Raw genomic sequence first — 23425 nt, forward strand, 5'->3', positions numbered from 1 at the left:
GACGGGCCAGCCTCTGAAGGTGCCATAGGATGATCCTCAGGTACCTCAGCCTCAGGGATGGGGTCTCCAACCTCTGGTGCAACAACCTCATCTCAGCTGATAGAGAGCTAGCTATCACAGTTTCGGAGTAATCAAAATCATCTCTCTCAAAGATCAACTGTAGAGCTCTTAACTTGCTTTCCGGTCTTTATGGAGTTGCACCTTCGCAGGGAAGATGAAACAACTCACTCAATCTTTCTTCCGAGATCCTAACCCTTATTCCTCGGACTTCAGACACAAGCCCTTCCGGTCCAACCTTTAGGAAGGCGTAGAACTCACGAACCAAGCCCGGGTAGGTCACCAAATCTAGGGAGCAAAGATACTCCCATCCTTGCCTTCGGATCCAATCCCCCAAACGGAACCCTTCTTGATCTAAAAATTCGGAGTGGATCCTTCTCCCCGTGGTAACCGGTCTCTCCGCATATTTTGCAAGTTGAACTGAAGGGGAGGAAGGAGAAGGAGGCTCTACATGTGTCTCACCTTGTGGAGGCACTGTAGAAGACTCTCTAGCATGTCTATCTACAAGGGTTGGCCGTGAAACTCTCCCGGATCTCTTAGCAACGGCTCGCTTGGGTCCCATTTTCACCAAATGCTTCCTTAGATCTTGATCCAACGGTTTGGGGAAGCAATCTTCTACTGTTTGGAGATGATTGGAAGAAATTGGAAAGTGGAAAATAGAATTTTAGGAAGAGGACAAGATGAAATAGTGCCCTAACAATAGCTCACGGGTCCCTTTTTAAAAACAGGGTCCCGCCGTTGGGTCGACCCCAGTTTCTGCTAGGGTCGACTCAACGTGGGGTCGACCCCATTCTGGCTCGGGTCGGCCCCAGTTCAGCCCAAACAAAAAGATTTTTTTTAAAATTCTTCCTTTCTTCCGATCCTTGCCAAATTTTTGTGGGACATTGATATGTGAGTAAGGAATCTAGAAATGAATAATTTTACTCATGTTTAATGGGATTTTCAAAATAAGAGAGGAGTATCATGAGGCAACTCATTCCTTCCATTTTCTCTCAATCAAAGGGATCACATATGCCTAATTCCCTCCTAAGCATGCAAAATCTATCTTCACTTAAAGGTTTTGTGAATATGTCAGCTAATTGTTTCTCAGTACATACATGCTCAATACATATATTTCCATTTTGCACATGATCTCTAATGAAATGATACCTTATTTCAATGTGCTTGGCTTTAGAGTGCTGAACTGAATTTTTAGTAAGGTTAATGGCACTAGTGTTATCACACTTTATAGGAATATTGTCTAATTTAATTCTATAGTCCTCTAGTTGTTGCTTGAGCCATAGTACTTGAGCACAGCAACTTCTGGCAGCTATATACTCGGCCCCAGCCGTTGACAAAGCTACTGAATTCTGCTTTTTGCTGAACCATGATACTAAGTTATTCCCTAAGAATTGACATGTTCCACTGGTGCTCTTCCTATCTAATTTGCATCCAGCAAAATCAGCATCAAAATATGCAAGCAAATCAATACAAGAGTCTCTAGAGTACCATAATCCTATGCTTGTGGTTCCTCTTAAATATCTAAGGATTCTTTTGACAGCACTTAAATGTGATTTCTTAGGATTTGATTGGTATCTAGCACATATTCCTACACTAAATACTATGTCTGGCCTACTGGCAGTTGGTAAAGCAATGATCCAATTAATCCTCTATAGAACTTCATATCTATACTTTTTTCTTGTACATCTTTGTCTAGTTTACTAGTGGGGTTCATAGGAGTGCCTATCCCCTTGTGATTTTCATTCCCAAACTTCTTTAGTATTTCCTTTGTATACTTAGTTTGATGAATAAAGATGCCATACTTAGTTTGCTTGATTTGTAATCCAAGAAAAAAATTTAGTTCTCCCATCATACTCATCTCGAATTCTCCTTGCATTAATTTAGCAAACTCTTTGCAAAGATTATCATTAGTGGCACCAAAGATTATGTCATCTACATATATTTGTATTACTAGCAAATTTTTATCTTTTCTTTTAAGAAAAAGTGTTTTATCTACATTTCCTCTACTGAAATCATTATTTAGCAGAAATTTGCTTAATCGATCATACCAAGCCCTAGGTGCTTGTTTCAATCCATATAATGCCTTATGTAATCTATACACATGATTTGGCAATTCATGATTCTCAAAACCAGGAGGTTGCTCTACATATACTTCTTCCTCTATATAACCATTTAAGAAGGCATTTTTTACATCCATTTGATACAATTTGAAATCCACGAAGCATGCAAAAGCTAGAAGTAATCTAATAGCTTCTAATCTGGCTACGGGAGAAAATGTTTCCTCAAAATCTATCCCTTCTTCTTGATTGTATCCCTTAGCTACAAGTCTAGCTTTATTTCTTATAACTACCCCATTTTCATCTAATTTATTTCTAAAGACCCATTTTGTTCCAATTACAGAGTTATGCTTTGGTCTCTCAGTTAATGTCCATACATTGCTTCTTTTGAATTGATTTAATTCTTCTTGCATTGCATTTATCCAATTTACATCTTTTTCAGCTTCTTCATAATTCTTAGGTTCTATTTGTGAAACAAAAGCAAGATAGTCATTTATATTTCTAAGAGAGGATCGAGTTCTTACCCCTTGAGATGAATCACCAATGATTAAGTCTTTAGGATGCCCATATGCGTACCTCCATCCCTTTTGTAAGTCTTGAGACTTGAGAGTGTGGTGGTACATGATCGTCCTCTTTATCATGATTTGGTACGTCATTAAGATTCAATTTTTCCAACTCAAGAATTCCTACATCATCATCAGAAGTATTTTCTCTCCTAGGAGACTCGTTATCAGACTCATCAAAAATGATATGAATTGACTCTTCAACTACAAGTGTTCTTTTGTTGAATACTCTGTATGCCCTGCTAGATGTAGAGTATCCTAAAAAGATACCTTCATCTGACTTGGCATCAAATTTACTTAGATCCTCCTTGCCATTGTTTAAAATGAAACATCTACATCCAAATACTCTAAGATATTTAGCAGTTGGCTTCCTATTCTTCCAAAGTTCATAAGGAGTTTTCTTGGTTATAGGTCTTATTAAAACATGATTTAAAATATGGCAAGCAGTACTTACAGCTTCAGCCCAAAAGTACTTTGGAAGATTTGACTCACAACATCGTGCGTGCCATTTCTGCCAAGGTCCTATTTTTTCTTTCAACAACCCCATTTTGTTGAGACGTTCTAGGTGCTGAAAATTGATGGGAGATACCATTTTCATTACAAAATTCTTCAAAGCGTTGATTTTCAAATTTAGTTCCATGATCACTTCGAATTGCAATTAAGGTGAGGTTCTTTTCAGTTATGATATTTTTATAATATTTCAAGAATGCTGAAAATGCTTCACTCTTATGTGCAATAAATGAAATCCATGTATATCTTGAGAAATCATCTACTATGACTAGTCCATACTTTTTCCCTCCTAGACTTGCAGTTCTAGTAGGCCCAAATAGATCCATGTGTATGAGTTCAAAGGGCCTAGTGGTTGATACTATATTTTTTGATTTGAAAGATGTTTTTGTTTGCTTTCCCAATGAGCATGGTCCACAGATTGTCTTTTTCAAAAATTAATTTAGGCACATCTTTTATCAGATCCTTCTTGACTAGTTTTGATATTAAGTCCATACTAGCATGTCCTAGTCTACGGTGCCAAAGCCAACTTGTTTCACTTTTCCTTTCTTCATTAGTAATTAAGCATAATCCATTTTTCTTGCCTAAATCATGAAAATCTACCATATAAATATTTCCATGCTTATATCCCATAAGTACAATGCTATTATCTTTTAGATTTATAATTATGCATACCGAAGCTTCAAATGTGATTTTAAGACCTTTATCACAAAATTGACTTATGCTAAGCAAGTTATGTTTCAGACCATCAACTAATAAAATATTTTCTATAAATGTGGATGGAGTAATATAGATTTTACCCTTTCCAATGATAAGTCCTTTTCCATTGTCTTCATAGGTTACTACTCCACCCTCCTTAGATTCCAAGGTGACAAATTGTTCTATGTCACCTGTCATGTGTCTTGAACAGCCGCTATCTAGATACCATCGTTTATCCCTCTTATTAGCTGTAAGACACTCCTGCAATCAAAGTCAAGAATGTGCTTTAGGTACCCAAACCATGTTGGGTCCTTTAAGGTTAGTACTTGATGTTCCTTTTGAAACCTAGATTTTCTTAGACTTTAGCTTACTCTTATCACTCAATTTGTTATAGCTAGACTTTCTAAGATTACATTCATATGCTTTGTGTCCTACTTTATTGCAGCAATGACAAGTTATATTTTCAGTTTTGGCTTTCACAAATATGTTCTTTAAGTATTTTTGCTTCCTATTTGTTTTATATCCCAAACCAGCCTTATCATATACAGCTTTTTAACTATCAAGAATCATATTTAATTTAGTTGAACTAAGTGTAAACTTGTCCAATAAGGATTTGTATTTTTCTGCATCTTCTTTTAGCTTGATATTTTCAGCAATTAGATTCTTGGTTTCATTTGTGAACCTCCTACTTAATGTTTCAGAATCATTAGATAGTTTCAGCTTATCCTTGATAAGAGATTGATTTTCATCTTTTAGAATTTTATTTTTATGAATTAGCTTCTTGTGTTCTTCCATCAGTTCTAAAAATGCATCATGTAACTCTTCTACCGAAAAATCACATTCAAGTTCAGAATCTACCTCATCGTCATTGGCCATGTAGCAGATTTGGGCCGTCTCTTGTTGATCTTCCTCTTCCGAACTTGACTCCTCGCTTTCACTCCATTCAGCCATGAGGTTCCTCTTTTTAAGTTTTCTTGCCATCCCTTTCAATTCCGGGCAATCTATCTTGAAGTGCCCGGGCTTGTTACACTCATAGCATATTGGCACTTCTTTTTCCTTTTCCTTTTCTTTTCCCTTTTCCCGGCTTGAGCTACCTCTTACGAAAGGTTTTCTTTTATGGAATTTCTTTTTACCTTTCATGAATTTTCTGAATTTTCTTGCAAGCATTGCCATTCCTTCTTCATCATATTCCTTCTCATCATCGGACTCCTCTGATGCAGTTTCCTGCTTTGGAGCTGTGGATTTCAAGGCAATGGTCTTCCTTTTCTTAACCTCCTCTTCTGAGTTTTGTTTCATTGTCAGCTCATAGGTCATGAGTGATCCAAGAAGTTCTTCCAATTGTAGTGTATTGAGATCCTTTGCTTCTTGAATTGCAGTTACTTTGGCCTCCCAAACTCTTGGTAGAGACCTGAGAATTTTTCACACTAGTTCAGAGTTAGCATAAGACTTTTCCAAACTCTTTAGTCCATTTATGATTTCAGTGAATCGAGTGAACATTTCAGTTATGGACTCAGTGGATTCCATTTTAAACAATTCATACTTATGTACTAATATATTTATTTTAGATTCTTTGACTTGATTAGTTCCTTCATGTGTGACCTCTAGTCTATCCCAAATTTCTTTAGCGGAGATGCATGTGGATATTCTATTAAATTCACTTATATCTAGTGAGCAGTAAAGTATATTAATTGCTTTAGCATTTAATTGTGCAAGTCTTTTATCACTCTCATTCCAATCCATTTCAGGCTTAGCAATGATTGTGCCCTCTATACTAACTGTGGGTGTGTGTGGCCCCCTAGTTACGATGTTCCACATGTCATAGTCTAGTGCTTGAATGAATATCCTCATCCTAGCTTTCCAATAAGTATAATTAGTGTCATTAAACAAGGGTGGTCTATTTGTAGATTGTCCCTCGCTAATAGAACATCCTACTTGGGTTGTCATGATCTTTGACTCTTGATCGTAAGATCAACAAATACTATGAGAGCACCTTGCTCTGATACCACTTGTTGCCCAAGGTGACAAGCCAAGAGCGTAAATTGGTTTTTCTTGATTTCCGATTCCTTAATTATGCTAATTGATGAGTGAGTGATTTGGTTAATATAGATTAACTACAAATAGTGAACTTAGAACAATACACAATACAAACAACAAGAAGTATAGTGGTTCGGTGCTCTCCTATGCACCTACGTCCACTCCCCAAGCGATCCCTTGGGAATTCACTATAATCCCGCGGATTACAGTTGGAGTATTTTCCGGGCTCACAATCCAAAAATCTTTACATTTGGTTTTCCGGGATCACCAAAAACCTATGTTGGTTTTACGGGCTCACCAACAAACCTTCACCGTTGGTTTTACGGGTTCACCAACAAACCTACACCGTTGGTTTTACGGGCTCACCAATAAACCTTACAAGATCGTTAAGAAGAAGAAGAAGGTTTAAACTCCTAAATGAGCAGATATAACAAATATAAGCTACAAAGAAGAGTTAGAATATAGTTATCGCTTTGATATGGCTCTTCTCTTCTTTGTCAAGGAATGCTTCACTCATCAAGGGTTGGTGGAGCTCTTAATGCCTCTTTTTGATCTGCTCAACCACTTCCTTTTGACTCTAGAATGAAGCACCTCGATGAAGAAAATTAGGGCTTTTGTCTTTCTTGGGTAAGCTTTGATCTATTGCAAAAGGATGCTTTGCTCTGACGAATAATGTCATTATAAATACTTTCCCACATGTTTAGGTTATTCCCCATTGGTTAGATTTGAAAAACTATCCGTTACTAGCCGTTGGGAGGTCAAAAAGTACTTCTGCAGAACTAGCCGTTATGCTTCTGCCCGTGCTGGGGTCGACCCAAACTTTCCTGAGGTCGACTCAAACCACTATTCATCAGACTTGGGATCGACTCAACTTCCAGTGGGGTCGACCCAACTTTCACTGGGGTCGACTCCTGCTATAGTGGGGTCGACTCTCTCAGAGATCACAGAATCTTATATTTCAGTTGTTTTTCACTGGGGTCGACTCAACTCTTTTTAGGGTCGACTCAAGCTACAGTGGGGTCGACTCAAGTTCCATGGGGGTCGACCCTCTTAGGGATTCCAGAGACACAGTTTTGAACGACATAGCCTTGGGGTCGACTCATGTTCAGTTGGGGTCGACTCCATTGGGGTCGACTCAAGCATTCCTGGGGTCGGCTCAAGGAAAGTTGGGGTCCGCCCTCTCAGTAAATGCCAGAGACTTGTTTTCTTGAGGCTTGAAGCTGGGGTCGACTCAACCATACTTGGGGTCAACTCCACTACTGTTCATCCGTGCCATTTTCGCAGAGGTGTGCCTGATGGTTCCATGATGTGCCAGGGTCGACTCCACCTTTGTTGGGGTCGACTCATTCCACACTTTGCTGCATCTTAAAGTTAGACTCATCCATACAATCAATGAAATATACTTCAAGCAATTTTGAATGTATGCCATGGTAGTGCTACATACTCTTAACAATGAAAACTACTATTGTGCCCTTACGAGTACGTTTTACTTGAAACTTTGTTGAATTAGAATTTAGAATTCACTATCCCTTTTCTATTGCAAATTTTATCTCATTATTAATCATTGAAAGACATCTTGATCTCATTCTTCTAATGTATCGAGAGTGTCGAATTCAGTAATGATGTATCATGTTAACTTGTAGTATTTAATTAGATATTTCCTCAATGGTTGTGTTAATCATCAAAATAACACTATCATCCTCAGGATATAATATACTAATTCTCCTTCCTTTCTCAAATATAAATACCTTTTGCATATCCATGAGCAGATAGCAAGTAGAAGCTCAATAATCTTTCAGCAAAACACCTTTTGCATATCCATGAGTAGATAACAAGTAGAAGCTCAAGAATCTTTCAGCAAAACCAAATAATGGTTCATTCCTATGATCTGGTTTAAGTTGGAAATCACAATGGTGTATATTTCCCTTATCTCAATTCCCACCTGATGGTGTCGGCCAACCTTGTCCCCACCCTTGTATGTGTGTGTCGCAGGAATTTTTTGAAAAAGACAACGTAGGCGAAATGCCTCAACTTTCTAAGGAACCGAAGGTCTATACATGACATACACATTTTTGCATGTTTTCCTTTGACAAATTCATTTAATTTTCCTGTCCATTTAGATAGATATTCGATAGAGATGGGATTTGTTGTTTAGCTACCCACAATTGATAGAAGAATTGCAACTCAACTCAACTCAACTAAGCCTTAATCCCAAATTAGTTGGGGTCAACTGCATGAATCCTTTTCCTCCATTCTGCTGAGCTTAGGGTCATACTTTCTAAGAGATGTTAAGATATCAAGTCCTTCCTTACTACTCCATCCTATATGATTTTCGGCCTACCTTTGCCCCTCTTTCCTTCTACATACATCAAATCACTCCTTCATATCGGTGCACCCCTTTTGCCTACGTTGTACATGTCCAAACCATCTTGTTGTCATTCTCTCAATTGTCCTCAATTACTATTATTTTCGCCTTTTTATGAATGACTTTATTTTTTTATTCTATCTTTTCTTGTATTACCGCGTATCTATCTCAACACTCTTATTTCATCCACACTCATCTTATGTACATGTTATTTTCTAACTGCCCAACATTCTTACCATAAAGGGCAGTTGTATGGCTGTTTTATAAATTTTTTTCTTCAACTTGATAGATATCCTACAATCACATAATATCTCGATTGCACTCCTCCATTTTATCCACCTTGATTGAATCCTATGGATAACATCCTCTTCAATCTCTCCTTTCATATGAATAATCTATCATAAATACCGTAATCACTCTTAAGAACTTCATGATCCTCAATCTTTACATCAGCTTCATCTCTATTTCAAATTTTATTATTGTTTTATTATCATTTTATTATCATTTTGCATTTGAATATATCACTCCAAAAGATAGGAGTTCTGAGTTCTGACCATATTTACATACATCATTAATTGCAGCAATATGCAGATATGAATAGTGTTCATAGTGAGAGAGATAACAAATTAGCATAAAGAACAAACTATCTACTATAGCAAACTTAGTACAGAACACTACAATAAAAAATTTAATCTTTTACCTGAAGAGTGAAGGCCTGCAATGGAATCGGGGCCAAAGTTGTTACAAGATATACATCATTATATTCATTGTTGATATAGGTCCCATTGTTTATAACACTGCATCAAAAAAATGATATAAAAGCTTAAATTTACATATAGCATAAAAATTTCAATAGCTCATCAATAATTGATAAGCTATAGCATATTCGAAGCTTGTCTACACTTCCTAACCAATTCATCAAAAAAAAATTCCAACCAAGAGTCACATCTAGGGATGTCAATGGAAGTAGTCTGAGCAGAACACAAGCAAAATTATGAGTACACCTTAATCAATGACCCAAGTAGAAACAATGCAATTTAGGGTTGCGGTTTCGCCCACTGACATGCCTGGCCATGCCATTAGAATAAATTATGTGATCATATAGCAAAAGGTTCAAAGAACCTTTGCTCCAGCATTAATAAACTCAAGTGATGTGTAAAAGAATGAAAATGTGACAGCTCAACTCATCAAGGCCTCAAGTATTGTTTTTACACTAATGCAGCAAATAACTACTAAAATTGGGAAAGGACTACTCACTAAAGTTTTCCTTAATGTTTCAGCAAATGACAATCCACACCAATTTCGCAGCAGCTTGACGAGTTCTGGCTGAAACATAAAGTAGCCAGGTTTCTATTAACCATTTCTACTTGAGAAATTAACTCCTGAAGAACATCATCATGGAAGACTTGATGCATATCTGGATAACTTGTCATCAAGCCTGAACCAAGTTTATGCGTTACTAGAAGCCAAAATCAATTAACTAAAAAAAAGCAACACAAGGCTTCAAAGATGTGCATCCTTTGAGAAAAATTGGCTTGCTTAATATTTATTATCTTATTATCTGCAAATCTCTTCTTTTTTTTTTTTTTTGCTTAAAGGGGTGCTTTATACAGTGCGTGTACGAACACACCCAAGGTCCGCCGTACCGGTACCGGTCGGCGTACCGGTGGCCGGCCGGACCGGTACGGTACCGGTCCGGTCCGGTACGTACCGGCTGGTACCGGTCCCGTACCGGCCGGTACACGGTGGTTTCAAAAACCACAGCGCGCGGCGCTGTGGTTCTAAAAAAAAAAAAAAAAATTCGTACCGGTGCGAACCGGCCGGTTCGCACCGGTACGAGGTGCGAACCGGCCGGTTCGCACCGGTACGAGGTGCGAACCGGCCGGTTCGCACCGGTACGAGGTGCGTACCGGCCGGTACGGGCCCGAACCGGCCGGTACGCACCCGTACCGGCCGGTTCGGATAAAAAACCGGAAAATACCGGTTTTTTATCCGTTCCGGTACCGGTCCACGGCCGGACCGGTACGTACCGGCCGGTACGGACCGGTACGGCATTCCATGAACACACCCAATAAAATCAAAATACAACAGCTCGCGGAGTGCCAGTGGCAGCTCCCCCTCCTCTGACCAAAGGGCGTACCCTGAGTGATGGGCCACGTAGGCAGCCACCCAGTCGGCCGCCCCATTGGCTTCTCTGAATACATGCTTGGCCTGGAAGGGCCCCCCATCTCTCATCATCATCCCTATGTAATGTATCATATGTTTTGGTAGTCATTGACAATAAATGCATTATATTCCAGAGCGAAACAAAAATTATACAGAAACATGTAGCGATTCGAAGTTAAAATCCCCTAAAAAATAGAAGACCCCTTGGAAATGGAAACCGTTCATTATTCTTCATTGTTCAAACTCCAAAGTGAGAAGCATTTAATGCCCCATCAGATTCCTCAGTTGATTGAGAGTCCTGGAATAGCCCTAATCAATAAGGCACAATATTTGGGTTAAAGTCAAACCAGATCATCTTACAAGACATCAAGGAAACACTGTGTCTCTTAACTGGGCATGCCAACGTGACTAGGACCGAACCTTTTGAAAAGAAAAAAATTCAGGTAAGCATCAGGTTCAGGTCTACTGAAACAGGGACAGGTAAAGTTAAATATGAGTGGTATGTATTTCTCCAAAAACAAATAATGATCAGAACCACACAGGTAACAGGTTAGGATACAGCCACACGACAAGCTGAGCAGCCGGATTAGTAAGGCAGTAGTTTAATATTCAAAATAATTTCATAAAAGGAACTAAATGAGTCAGGAAGCAACAGCATCCAAATCTTTTCCTCATCAAATATGGGTCGTAGAGTACAACTCGAAGCCACGGAGGCTCCACAGAAGGATTGATCAATTTTTATGACCAACAGTCAACCTAACATCAATCCTCTAAAAATTGGTTCCAATTTTGTGGTCAACAAAACAAAAAAAAAAAAGATGCATAGGAGCAATCTCCAACAAACCCCTGGACATGAAAAGAGTCTAGACAGAATCGAGGTGCAATGCCTTGCTGCATCAATAGTCGTGCGGCGGACAACTTTCATCAAACATCTAGTGTGCGGCCATGACGGCCCCTAGCATGGCGGCACCAGGTGGCTCCGGAGGTGCTCGGCCTTCAAACATTGCTTCTGGGCAGGCCAAGACCACTCCGTTGTGGTCGCAGGTGGCAGGAGGGACTAAGCAACGGCCAGAGGACTCCATCCATCGCTTCACTGCGGCGGAGCTGGAGGAACTTCAACGGAGGTACCCCCGAGTAGCGGTGGTCCCGTTAGAGCGGGTGTCGCAAACCAGAGGCCTCTGGGAGGATACGGCTGTGATCGCAAGGAGTCTGGGGCGGCGGGTTCCCCCGGAGTTGGTGGTGCAAGACCTCCGGAACCGGGGCAAGTTGAAAAATGAGGTCGAGGTTTTGCCAATGATGGAGGGGTTTCTCACCATCTGATTCGTATCTGGCGACGACCGGGCGGCGGTGCTTGCAGCTGGTCCATGGCTGGCGGCGGGCCAGCTGTTGGCAATGGAGAATTGAATGCCCAATTTCATTCCGAATATCCACTTGGTGAGTCGTACAGTCATTTGGATCCGGTTGCCTGGACTTCCCCTTGAGTATTGGGATATGGAGGCTATCCGGGTGATTGTGGCAGAGGTGGGGAAACCCCTGGAGCTCGACCGGTTCTCAAGCGAGAGGCGGCGCATCGGTTATGCAAGGGTGAAGGTCGAAATCAACTCCCTGCAACCATTGATCCTGAGGACCATCATCTAGGGTGTGAAGGCGAGGTTCTGGCAAACCTTCGCTTACGAAGACTTGTCGGGTCTGTGCTACCGGTGTGCCCGCATGGGCCACCAGTCCGGCGAGTGTCGGCTCCAAGACTCGGGACTGAAAATGAGGGTGGAGCCGGGGCTCAAGGCGACGGAGGAATCCGGTGAGCCATCCAGTGGGCTGGAAGCCCCCCCTCAGGTGGAGGGTCGGTCGGCCTTCGGCCCGTGGATGACTGTCACCCGGCAGAGGCAGATGAGGGGCGGTGCCGCCCGGGGTGGAGCAAAGAAGACGACTGAGGCGGCTGAGGCGACTCGGCGGGCAGGCGTGGTGAACGCGGTACCTGGTTCGGCTAGGGAGGAAGTGCAAACGCCTGAATCACCGCCGGATTCCGAGGGGTGGTAGAAGCCCAAGAAAATCGCCCGACGAGTTTCTCCGAGGAAGGGCTCTGGGCTAAGCCACTCGGCCACCGATGCGGCGTCGACCTCCCGGCAAACTGAGTCAACTCAGACCCAGTTGCACTTGGGTGCAGATCCGAACCAAACCCATGGCTTAGGCCCTGGGCCAGCTCATGAGCGCCCCAGCCCGCCAAGCCAAAATCCAAAGGGTTTGGTCGAGGCCAACCTTGGCCAAGTCCAACCATCGGGCCAAATCCACTGCTTGGAGGTTTGCCCAAGCAATGGCCAACCTCGCCAGCCACCGGCCCAGCGCCTGCGCGAGGTTTTGCGCCCACCGCAGCAGCGCGCGGCCGATCGCGCGCCCAGATGGCCACAGCAGCGCGCGGGTCTCCGCGCGCCCATGCAGCCCCAGGCACGCGCAGCCCACCTCGCACGCGCACCGCCGACGCACGGCCCTCTGCGCACACGCCAGCAGGAGCGCAGACCACCATGCACACGCCCGCCTACGCACGGCCCGCCACGCACGTGCCCGCCTACGCGTGGCACTCCGCGCACGCCCCAGCAGCGTGCGGCCACCCGCGCGCCCGACGCCCAGCAGCACGCGGCCCTGCGCGCGCATGCCCAGCCGCGCGCAGACCTCTGCGCGCACGAGCAGAAGCTGGGCCGGCCAACGCCCGAGCATCAGGCCGCCCCAGTGCCACGTGCACCAGCGCGCGCCCGCGCCCGCCTGGCGCACCCAAACCTCGCCAAGGCTAGAGTCGGCCAGTGCACAGCCAGGCCACCTCCCCATTCCTCGCCAGCACTTGGCGCACGCACAACAGTAGGTTGCACGCACGCCGGACGTGGGCATGGACATGAGCGACAACCAGGGGCACCAGCCCATGCGCACGCACAAGAGGGCGCGCGCACAAAAGGCACAGCAAGCGCAAGGCTCGGCCGAGACTGCATCCGACCAAGCGCATCCAAGCCAAACAGGTTCAAGGCCAGCACACGGGTCAAGCCCAACCAAAGACACATCAGGCCAACCAAGCCCGCGCACATTGAACCCGGACTAGCCAGCGCATGCGCACCCGAGAGCCAAACAAGGAAAGCCATGATCAGCCAAGCCAAAGGCGCGGCAAAGGGACAAGTGGCAGCCATCCGCGCGCAAGAACAAACAAGGTAAGGCCCCGCAAGGCAGTGCCCGGCCAAAGCCAGCCGGCCGAGACACATGGCAGGAATCCACGCACAAGCGCAGGGCCAAACAAGGAAGGATCACGCGCAGAATCAACGGAGGAGCCTGCCGGCTCTTCCATGGAGATTTGGCAGGCGAAGACATGGGCGGCCAAGATGCAGCAGGCCGCGAGATAAACACACGACAGGAAGCCAAGTCAGTGATTCGCGAGAGCAAGGGCGACAGCAGCGCATCCTGGGAAATCAGGAGGCGCATCATGGTAAATCAGGAAACGCATCCCGGAAGCTTATCCAGCCAGCCAACGCAGCAACCAAATCAGGCTCGCCATGGACAGGTGGAAGCATCCGCACGAGACACGCGCCCCGGCCAACCAGGCAACGCATCCCAAGCGTCCAGCATTTGCAGCACTTGGTTAGACCCCCTTGCGGCTAAGTTAGGAAGCCTTTTGTCATTTGATTTCAGTCCCGAATAAGCCAAGGCACTCGGCTTATATAAAGAGCCATTAGGGCCTTTAGTCGCCATCCATCAATCATTTGAATTCTAGTATTGTGTCAAGGGTTGTATCCCTTAGTTTTCTTTTGGCCGAAAGGCTTGGGCTAGGGTGGAGAACATCACTCCCCTTAGATTGTTTAGGCATCGCAAGGTTCCTTCCGGATCTTGCCAAGAGTTCTTGTAATCATTGCTTATTGGAATAGAGTCAATTTTTCTTTCATTATTGAACCCCAACCATTGATTCTTTTCCACCGTCGGCAGCCATAAAGCAATAGCACACGGCGTGGTTCCAACGGCAGCAAGAAGAAGAGCGTGATACCCACTTCAAGTCGGTCCCAACAACATAACCACTACCAAACCTTGGCGCAGGGTTTGGGACCACAAAGTCCCGTGGGCCAACATTAGCCCCCGCTGCGCCCCGAGCACCGGGCTCGCCGACCAAAGGTCAAGGCGCTGGACCAAGCCATATCCGTGGGCCGAATAGGGCCGTGGGCCCACTGGACCAGGCCCAGGCCAAGGCCCAACCACGGGCCGAGGCCAAGCCGTCATCCGGTGCGGAGAGCGGGGCCGACTTCCTGAAACGGGCTCGAAGCCCATCGAAGAAAGGGGCGAGACTCGGGCCGGTTGAATGTGGCACAGCCCGTTTGGCACGAGTCCCTTCCATGCCATGCGTGCCGGGGGCGGCGGCGGCAAGCTAGGGTGCTGACTGGCAGAGATTCCGCAGCCGGAGCCTGTCGCCGGCGGTCTTGGGAGGAGTCCGGTCAGCTGGCATCAGGTCTAGCGACGTCAAAAGCAACGAAGCGGCGAATGGGGGCCACAGCAGCAAGTCCTTGCTTAGAGAGAAGGATGCACTGTCGAGGAGGACCGCTTCGGCCTCCTCGTCGACGGGTCTCGATATCCTGGCGGGGGCTCTAGCGGCCAGCCTGGTAGGCGTCGCCGGAGGGGGGATCAGTGCTGATGTGGCACATGAAGACCCGAATCGCTTGCCGGATGCTGTGGCACAGGAGGCTGGGGCTATCTCGGACGCTAGTGTAGCAGGACCCGCATGCGGTCCGGCTCATGCAGAGGTTGTCAAGGAGCTGAAGGAGGCTTTGGAAGACCAGAGACAGAGGGATGCAAGGTACCCCAAGGAGATGGATGGGTCACAGGAGAGGGAGGTTGTGGCTCAGCCAGGCACTATCCAGCCTTCTAAATGGTGTTACTGTGGAATTGTAGGGGGCAGGAAAATCATCCTTCAGACCGGCTTTCCGAAGATTGGTATGCCTTCATGATCCTGAGATTTGCATTCTGTTTGAGACGAGATTGTCGGGGGTCAGTCTAGAGCGGGCCATGCGTGCTATTTCGAGGTCTTGGGGGACATATGCAGTGGAGTTGCAGGGGTTGTCCGGGGGGATTATTGTTTTGTGGAGGATGGGGTCGTGTAGTATTGACGTGTTTCAGCGGTGCAATCAACAGGTGACCTTAGTGATATCAAATGGTAATGGGCCCCCGGGTCTTATTGGCAGTCTATGCGAGCACAGAGTATAAAAAGAGAAGAGTGCTATGCGAGGAGGCCACTAACCTCATCCAATTGGGGCACCCGGTGATGATAGCGGGGGACTTCAATTGCATTGATGGCCCGGAGGAGAAGAGGGGCGGGAAGGCCTTCACCAAAAAAATTAAGGTCCGAAAATTTCAGAACTTTATATTGTCCAATTCCAATGGGCTAGCTAACCTTGGCTTCACAGGTCCGAGGTTCACATGGTGCAACAACCGGCTGGGACGAGCACGAGTTTAGAAGTGAATAGACCGAGTATTTGCTTCGACCGGATGGATCCAAAAATTTTTGGATTACTGGGTCCGCCACCTGCCCAGGATTGCCTCTAACCATAGCCCCATACTGGTGAGTACCTCACACTCCGTCCAGATTCATAGTCCATTTTGGTTTGAGAAGGTATGGTTGTCCTACTCGAGGTCGTGGGATATGGTGAGGGAGGTTTGGCGATCGCCAGTTCGTAGGAGTGTGATGTATAGGGTGACTCGGAAGCTTGAGTTGACTAAACACCAGTTGAAAAGGTGGAATAAGGAGGAAGTGGGGAATTTGTTCATAAGGGTGGAAGAAGTCGAAGCATCCATTACTAGCTTGCAGGCCCGAGAGGATAGTGGTGGACTATCAGAGAAGGACCAGAGGAGCTCAGGGGGCTATTGGCTATGCATCACTCTCTACTCAGGCAGCAGGAGGTGTTCTCGAGGCAGAAGTCGAGAGTTCAGTGGATCAGAAAGGGGGACCGGAATACGAGATTCTTCCATCAGTCGACTATCATCCGGAGACAGCAGAACAGGATTCGCAGGATTAGGGATAGCAGTGGGCAGGAGTCAGAGGACATGGAGGTTGTGAGGACCTTAGAGTAGTTTTTTCGTGCCAGATGGACCGAGTCAGGGGGTATGGACGGCGGTGGCGGTGGTTGTGGGTCGGTCCCAAAGGAGCAGGTCACTGAGGAAGAAAATGCAGCGCTGACCAGACCAGTGTCGGATATGGAGATTCAGGAAGCCCTCTGGTCCCTAGGTGAGGATAAAGCCTCAGGCCCGGATGGATTTCCCCCAGCCTTTTTTAAGAGGTACTGGCATATTGTCGGACAGAAGGTGTTAGCGGCTATCCAGCAGTTCTTTGTATCGGCGTCGATGCCCAAGGAGTGGAGGCGGACCTTCATCGCCCTGATCTCGAAGAGACAAGACCCAGTAGAGCCGGGCCACGTCCGACCTATTAGCTTGTGCACTACCCTGCATAAAGTAGTGGCAAAGGTTTTGGTCCAGAGGTTGAGAGGCATCTTGCCCAGGATCATTTGTCCTGAGCAGAGAGCTTTTGCTGGGGGACGTTCGATCTCTGATAACGCCCTCAGTGCTCATGAGTTTATGTCTGACCTGCAGAAAGCTCCCCGTTGTAGGAGTCTGATGGGGGTCAAACTAGATATGGAGCGGGCATATGATAGGATGAGGTGGGATTTTGTCAGGCGGTCCTTGGAGATGTTCGGTTTCCACCCACAGTGGATCAGGTGGATTTAGGGTTGCATTCTGTCACCATCCTTTGCACTGTTGATAAATGGATCCTCGTCGCAGTACTTCGAGTCATTTGTGGGCCTAAGGTAGGGTTGTCCACTGTCACCGGTTCTGTTCATCATTTGCTCAGATTCTTTGTCACAGCCTCACAGGTATTTCGCCATGTAGCAGTATCACAGAAGGTAAAGGCCTATAGGCCGGCGAGAGGTGCGGCCTGCATCTCACGTCTGCTTTTTGCAGATGATTGCTTGCTATTGATCCGCGCGACACGGAGATCAGCACAGACTATTAGCGGGATCCTGGGAAGATATTGTGGAGCTTCAGGTCAGATGGTCAACTTGTCTAAGTCGGACATCTATTTTAGTCCGAGGACCGATCCTAGGGTGAAGGCCTCCATCATGAGCAAGTTGGGGATTGGCGAGCAAAAGGAGATTCTTAGATACCTTGGGATCCCGATCATGGGTCGGTACCTGCGGCGGGGGAGTGCACATCTATAGAGGCGAGCATCAGACGCGGGTGGGAGAACAGGCAGGTGAGCACCCTATCGATGATGGGTAGAGTTACTCTTTTGAGGTCAGTTTTGAGTTCCATCCCTGTTTATTACTATCCAATACACTGGTACTGGTTACTGTGCTCCGAGACTTGGAGAGGATGTTCAGGAGCTTCATCTAGGGGCGTCGTGGGGATAGAGTGGGCGTCCACCTACTGGCATAGGAGGTCATTTGTCAGCCAACCAGTCAGGGTGGGTTGGGAGTCCACTCTCTACTTGAGCGCAGGAAGACACTGGCCACTAGGCTTGCAGTTAGATTCCTTCTGGAGCCGAAGAGTCTCTGGGCTTCTCTACTAAGGGCGAAGTATGGAAACCCCACCACCTCGGCCACCTTTCGAGCTGGACAAGGGTCCTCCTTTATCTGGAGAGAGATATGTGCTCGTGCCCTGGGGGTGCTTCCGATGATCAGATGGGAGATTTGGGATGGTCGGACCATCAGCATTCTGAAAGATAGGTGGCTATCGAAGGGCACATTGCAGGACTGGCCCACACTGATGGACCATGGATGGTTGGAAGGTCGCACAGTTAGTGACTTGTTTGTCCAGAAGGAGCGGAGATGGGATGCAAATATTGTTAGGCAGGTGTTTGGTGAGCAGCTTGCAGAGCGGGTGCTGACTTTACCGGTCCCGGTGGGGATGGCAGCGGATAGAAGGGTATGGAGTCTGTCCGAGCGGACGGTAGTGAGCTCCCGTGACATAGCGCGGATGAGAGGAGCGGTGCCCCGACAGTTTGATGACAGCTGGATCTGGAGACTACGTGTCCATCCCCGCATCGCACTGTTCCTGTGGAAGGTAGCATAGGGCTGCCTACCCACTAGGAGCGTCCTGGCATAGCAGGGAGTGTGGATAGCTGCAGATTATGGAGTATGCCCGGAGGTGGAGTCCATCTATCATGTGCTAGTCGAGTGCCCGCGGGCTAGTCAGATTTGGAGGTGTGCGGGGTTTTCTTATGATTGGGGGCAGAGATGGTCGTCCACTGAGGAGTTTCTGCGCTTTCTGGAGGTTCCGAGGTCAGGATCTAGGGCGGAGGAGAGAGAAACTCGTATTGCCTACCTGGCCTACCACTCATGGTTGGACAGGAACGCACAAGTCTTTGAGGGTCGCAGCTCGCTCCCGAAGGCGGTGGTGGCCATGGCATTACTGCATGCGGAGTTCTTTAGCACTGCTGAGAGTTCACCCACCGGGTTGGCCATGGACATCTGGAGTACCCCTTCTGCTCTTGTAGCGTCCAGATATGTTTTCGTATCCTGGGTGCCCCCACTTTCTGGCTTGCTGAAGGTGAATTTCGATGGCAGTATAGCCGCTGATGGAAGAGGCGGAGGCATAGGCTTCGTCATTAGAGATTATGACTCCAAACTAGTGGCAACGGAAAGCCAGCAGATCTTCGATTCTTCGGTGGTGTGTGCTGAGCTTAGAGCCGCCTGGAAGGGCATATCCTATACCCGACAGACACTTGGTGTGGACCGAATCATCCTCGAGGGCGACTCGGCCACAGTGATTGATTGGATTAGGAGTCGGGGACGTGCAGACGAGGGCAGGCCGCTGCTTCTTGACATTCGCGGACTCTTACAGGAGTGTAGTACCCATCAGGCTACACACATCTACAAGGAAGCGAATTGTGCAGCTGATTAAGCCGCTTTCTATGCGGCTCACCACTCTGAAGGTTTTGTTTAGATGAAGCGCGACATAGTGCCGGAGTCTCTTTCTGCTTTGTTATTTTTGAATTTTGATGGCCGTATCCACACCCGGAGGGTGTGAGCCGCCGTTGTACCCAAAAATAAAAGAGTCTAGACAATGAAGAAGATGATACCTTCTAATACAGGGAATTGTATTAATCTCTACGGCACAAATAAATATAAGAACCCAATGAGACACTTTCCCTTCGGCACTAGATGGATATACTTTTTAAAAAAAAAAAATCTCGTTCAAGTTAGGTCCAGATACTGGGTCCTGTTAAGGGTGCCCAATTTGCATTTTGGATTCAGTCCCACAAATCTTGGACCACAACTCCTGGTCTTAATGAGGATGTCAAATGTATAGGATCCACAAATCTTATACCCAAAACATTATTATTAGGTGACTTCAATGAAGAATCAGCAAAATCAGGTCATTTCTTACTCATTGCCTTATTAAGAAATGTCTGCCACATACAGCTCAAGCTTATGCTATACTTGTTTGATTGAAAAAAAAATGCAAAAAATAATAGGGTAGCAGCCTATCCTAGTGTCATGAAAAGGAAGTTAGCTTAGGGCGTTAGCTTAAATGTACTAAGTTATGCAATAGTGCTGCATTTAATGAAAACAACAGCAAGCATATATGCAAGGGCCAAAGATCTAATGTACATAATAGAAAATGTCTTATACACAAATTCTTTTGTAGGTAACTAAATATATTGGGTTAAAAGTTTAGACAAAAATAAAACAAAAATGTTAACACTATGGGCAAAAGTATACAAACCACTCTTGAAGAAAAACAAAAATCAACTCAAATGCATCTTCTGGAAGGCTTATGCCTAGTTCTTCGTTAAGCTCCCTCCTGTAAAAATATAATCTAGATAATTAGGCAATATACAAAGATTAAGGGGAAAAACTGAATCAAATAAAAAATTTGTGATTTCCAAGAATTCTCCACCAAAAAAAAAGTAATACTATTACAATATTAGCATAAATTTAAGGAACCAAGTAAACATCTTAGTAGTGAAAAGTTGTAAGGAAACAGCCACAGCCACCAAGTAGTGAAATTTTCTCATAATGCTCCCTTTTGAGAATAACTAATTTTTGTAACTAAAATTAAAGCTTCATGACAAATATCTATGGCCAGAGCCACTATAAGTTGTCTACAAACATCAAGCAATGTCCCATGAAGATATCAATAGGCAAAATTCAGAAAAACAAAAAACCATTATTGACTTCTCTTCAAAAATCATTCATCTTATTCTTATCATTGACTTTTGAGAGATGACTTATCCCTGCAGGAAGCACGCAGAAAGAAAAAATTAACTAAGACATGCCCTAGGTGTACCAACTAAGATGAAGGCCAACTGACAAACAACCCAAGAAATCAGAGTACAGTAAAGAAGCACAGGAAACTCAAAGCAAGATTTTGTCTTTCTTCAAATAAATAGACACAAAATAGACTATAAAACAGAATTAAACTCATAAACAGTGGATTTGATTACTGGGCAGTCAGGAGACCTTTTTATATAGGCACATTATAATCATAAGAGAAGGTAAAAAGAGGCAGAACTACTAAGATGCAGACCAAGAATCAAAGAAGCATGAGAAACTCTAACCAAAAAAAGAGCGAAATTCCATCTTTCTCCTGAAAGCAATCACAAAATTGACACTAAAGCTGAATTAAACTCATGACTAAGGAATTTAAGTACTTGGCAGTCAGATTTCCTTATAATAGCTGTATCATAATTGGAAGAGAAGATAACGATGTCTGCTAAGTGCTAACTAAGATTGAGACCAAGAACCTAAGAATTCAAAGGACAGCAAAGGAGTGAAAAAATTGTGATCAAGAAAACAGGCACAAAAGGCAGCAAGAGTTCATATTTCTTCCAAAAATAGCCATAACATTGACTCTAAAAAAGAAATAAACTAAGAGCAGTGGATTCTACTATCTGAGAATTAGGAGACCTTTCAAACACAGCATCATGATCGTAAAAATAGGTAAAAGAGGTGCACTGACTGAGATGCACAGCAAGAACTTCAGATTTAAAAGCATAGCAAGAAAGCACGAGAAACTCTAACAGAAAAAAGCAAAAAGAAAAAGAAGTGCAAGAAATAGAAAGATTCATCTTTCTTCCAGTAGCAACCATAACATTGATCCTAAAACAGAATGAAACTCACAGCTAACAGATACCTGCCAGTCAGGAGGCCTTTTAACTTAGACGCACCATCAAAGAAGGTAAAAAGAGATACACCAACTTAGATACCAACCAGAACCCAAGAATTCAAAGTATAGCAAAAAGGCACGATCGAACTCTTAACCCATAAAAGGGAAACAAAGATCGAGAAACAGCAAGATTCATCTTTCTTTCAGTAGCAATCATAACATCGACCCTAGAACAGAATTACATTCGCGCCGCTACCTTACAATCAAGAGAACTTTCGATAGGTCTATCACAACCGTAGAACAAGGTAAAGAGAGATGCATCAACTAATAAACGAACAATTAAACCAAGAATTCAAAGTATAGCGACGAAGCAAAAGAAAATCCAACGAAAACAGAAAAAATGAGTCACAAGAAACAGCAAGATTTCATCTTTCTTCCATAAACAATCATAACATAAACTCCGAAACGGGAATAAACTTATAATCAGAGTGAATCTAACTACCTGGCAGTTATAAGGGAGGAATCCCCAGCCGAGATGTGGCCAGCGCTAGAGATATCCCACAGCCCGGGCCAAGAATCCTTGCAGTCGGCTCGGCGCTGCAGGAGGAGCTCCTGAGTGCTCTCCGAGAATATCCAAACATGAACCGCCCGGTGGTAGTCCCCATCCCTGTGAACGAGCCCCCTGCATGAAGAAGAATGCATCCCATGAGATTTTTCGGGCAGGAATAAAACGAGAAAGAAAGAAAGAAGAAGTTCTTGGACCGATCAATGGGGGAATGGGGCGAACCTCGGCTTGGCGATGCCGGTCTTCTCTCCAGTTCTCGTGAGGACGTCGAGGAGCTCCTCGTCTTGGTGATTGATCTCCGCCATGACCGGGGAGAAAGAGGGCGTGATCGGAGTGGAGGCCGAAACAAAGTTTGGGTCGGACATTGGTGCTCCCAATTTGCCCCAGGGGGCCGGAAGGTCGCGTAGAAATTAATCATTCGGGGTGGCTATTAGGTTCCTTGAATCCGGCGACTGTAAGGCTATAAATGGGCCAGATCGACCCGTGACTCGATCCAACCCACGTGAAATCCGACCCGAGCTGATCCAAATTTTAGGACCCGCGAGGCCAGGTCGGATCCTAAATTTAGACCCGTTCAATTTTTCAGATCAGATTGGGTCCACCCAACTTCGATCCGGACCCGACCCGACCCATTTTTTTGGGGTCAGATTCCTTTTAGTCCTACAGGCTAGCTGGCCCACAGGCGGCAGCGGCAGGCCCGCAGCCCGCAAGGAAATGGCCTGCTTTAATTATTTTCTTGACTTTCTTCCAACTTCGATTCATCCCTTTTTCGCTCCCGTGAGGTCGTACCCTAGATATTGAGCTGCGGCGGAGAAACCTCTGGAGAAGACCGCTTCCATGTCCTAGATCTCCCGACTTCCGGCTCCCCATTCTGCGGATCTCCCTCTTCCCATTCTTCGGTGTCCTAAGGTATGTCCCTCCTCCGGAGTTTTTTTTAACATAGGCCGGAAGGAGGTTTCAGTGAGGAGGGTTTGTCTTGTAAGAGGGAAACGAGGCCGGATTTGAGGGAGAAGGAGAGGGAGAGGGAGAGGTGGGGGTCGTTGGGGATAGTTGGGAGATTTGGAGGAGGGGCGGAAAAAGAAAAAACCCAGGAGGAGAGGACGAGGAGGTGAGGTTTGACTCGTTTGAGCCTCGAAATTCCTGGGCTTGGGCTTGGCAAGGAGGAACTCCTTGGGGATGACGATGGTGAGGAGTGACGATGTCGTTCCCTGTAGATCTCCCTCTTCCCCCTTTCAGCGATGTGCCACACTTGGGGAGCATCATTTGGGCCTCGGAAGTTAGAGTGATAGTA

General features: G+C 45.5%; 1 protein-coding gene across 1 annotated transcript in view; it reads right to left on the reverse strand.

Annotated features, from left to right (window-relative positions):
- NUDT3 (nudix hydrolase homolog 3) overlaps positions 1–22582 on the reverse strand; it is a 49661-nt gene extending 27079 nt beyond the window's left edge. The window contains exons 1-4 of the mRNA XM_008791893.6: positions 22357–22582; positions 22072–22251; positions 20187–20264; positions 8983–9079 (exon numbers count right to left, since the gene is read on the reverse strand). Of these exons, the coding sequence (XP_008790115.5) occupies positions 8983–9079; positions 20187–20264; positions 22072–22251; positions 22357–22499 (498 nt within the window). The 5' untranslated portion in view covers positions 22500–22582. The remainder of the gene's footprint in view (positions 1–8982; positions 9080–20186; positions 20265–22071; positions 22252–22356) is intronic.
- Positions 22583–23425: the final 843 nt, after the last annotated feature.

The sequence above is a fragment of the Phoenix dactylifera genome, chromosome 2 (assembly GCF_051530095.1).
Source record: "Phoenix dactylifera cultivar Ajwa chromosome 2, Ajwa_hap1_PhDact_Kaust_v1.1, whole genome shotgun sequence".
Taxonomy (NCBI): Eukaryota; Viridiplantae; Streptophyta; class Magnoliopsida; order Arecales; family Arecaceae; genus Phoenix; species Phoenix dactylifera.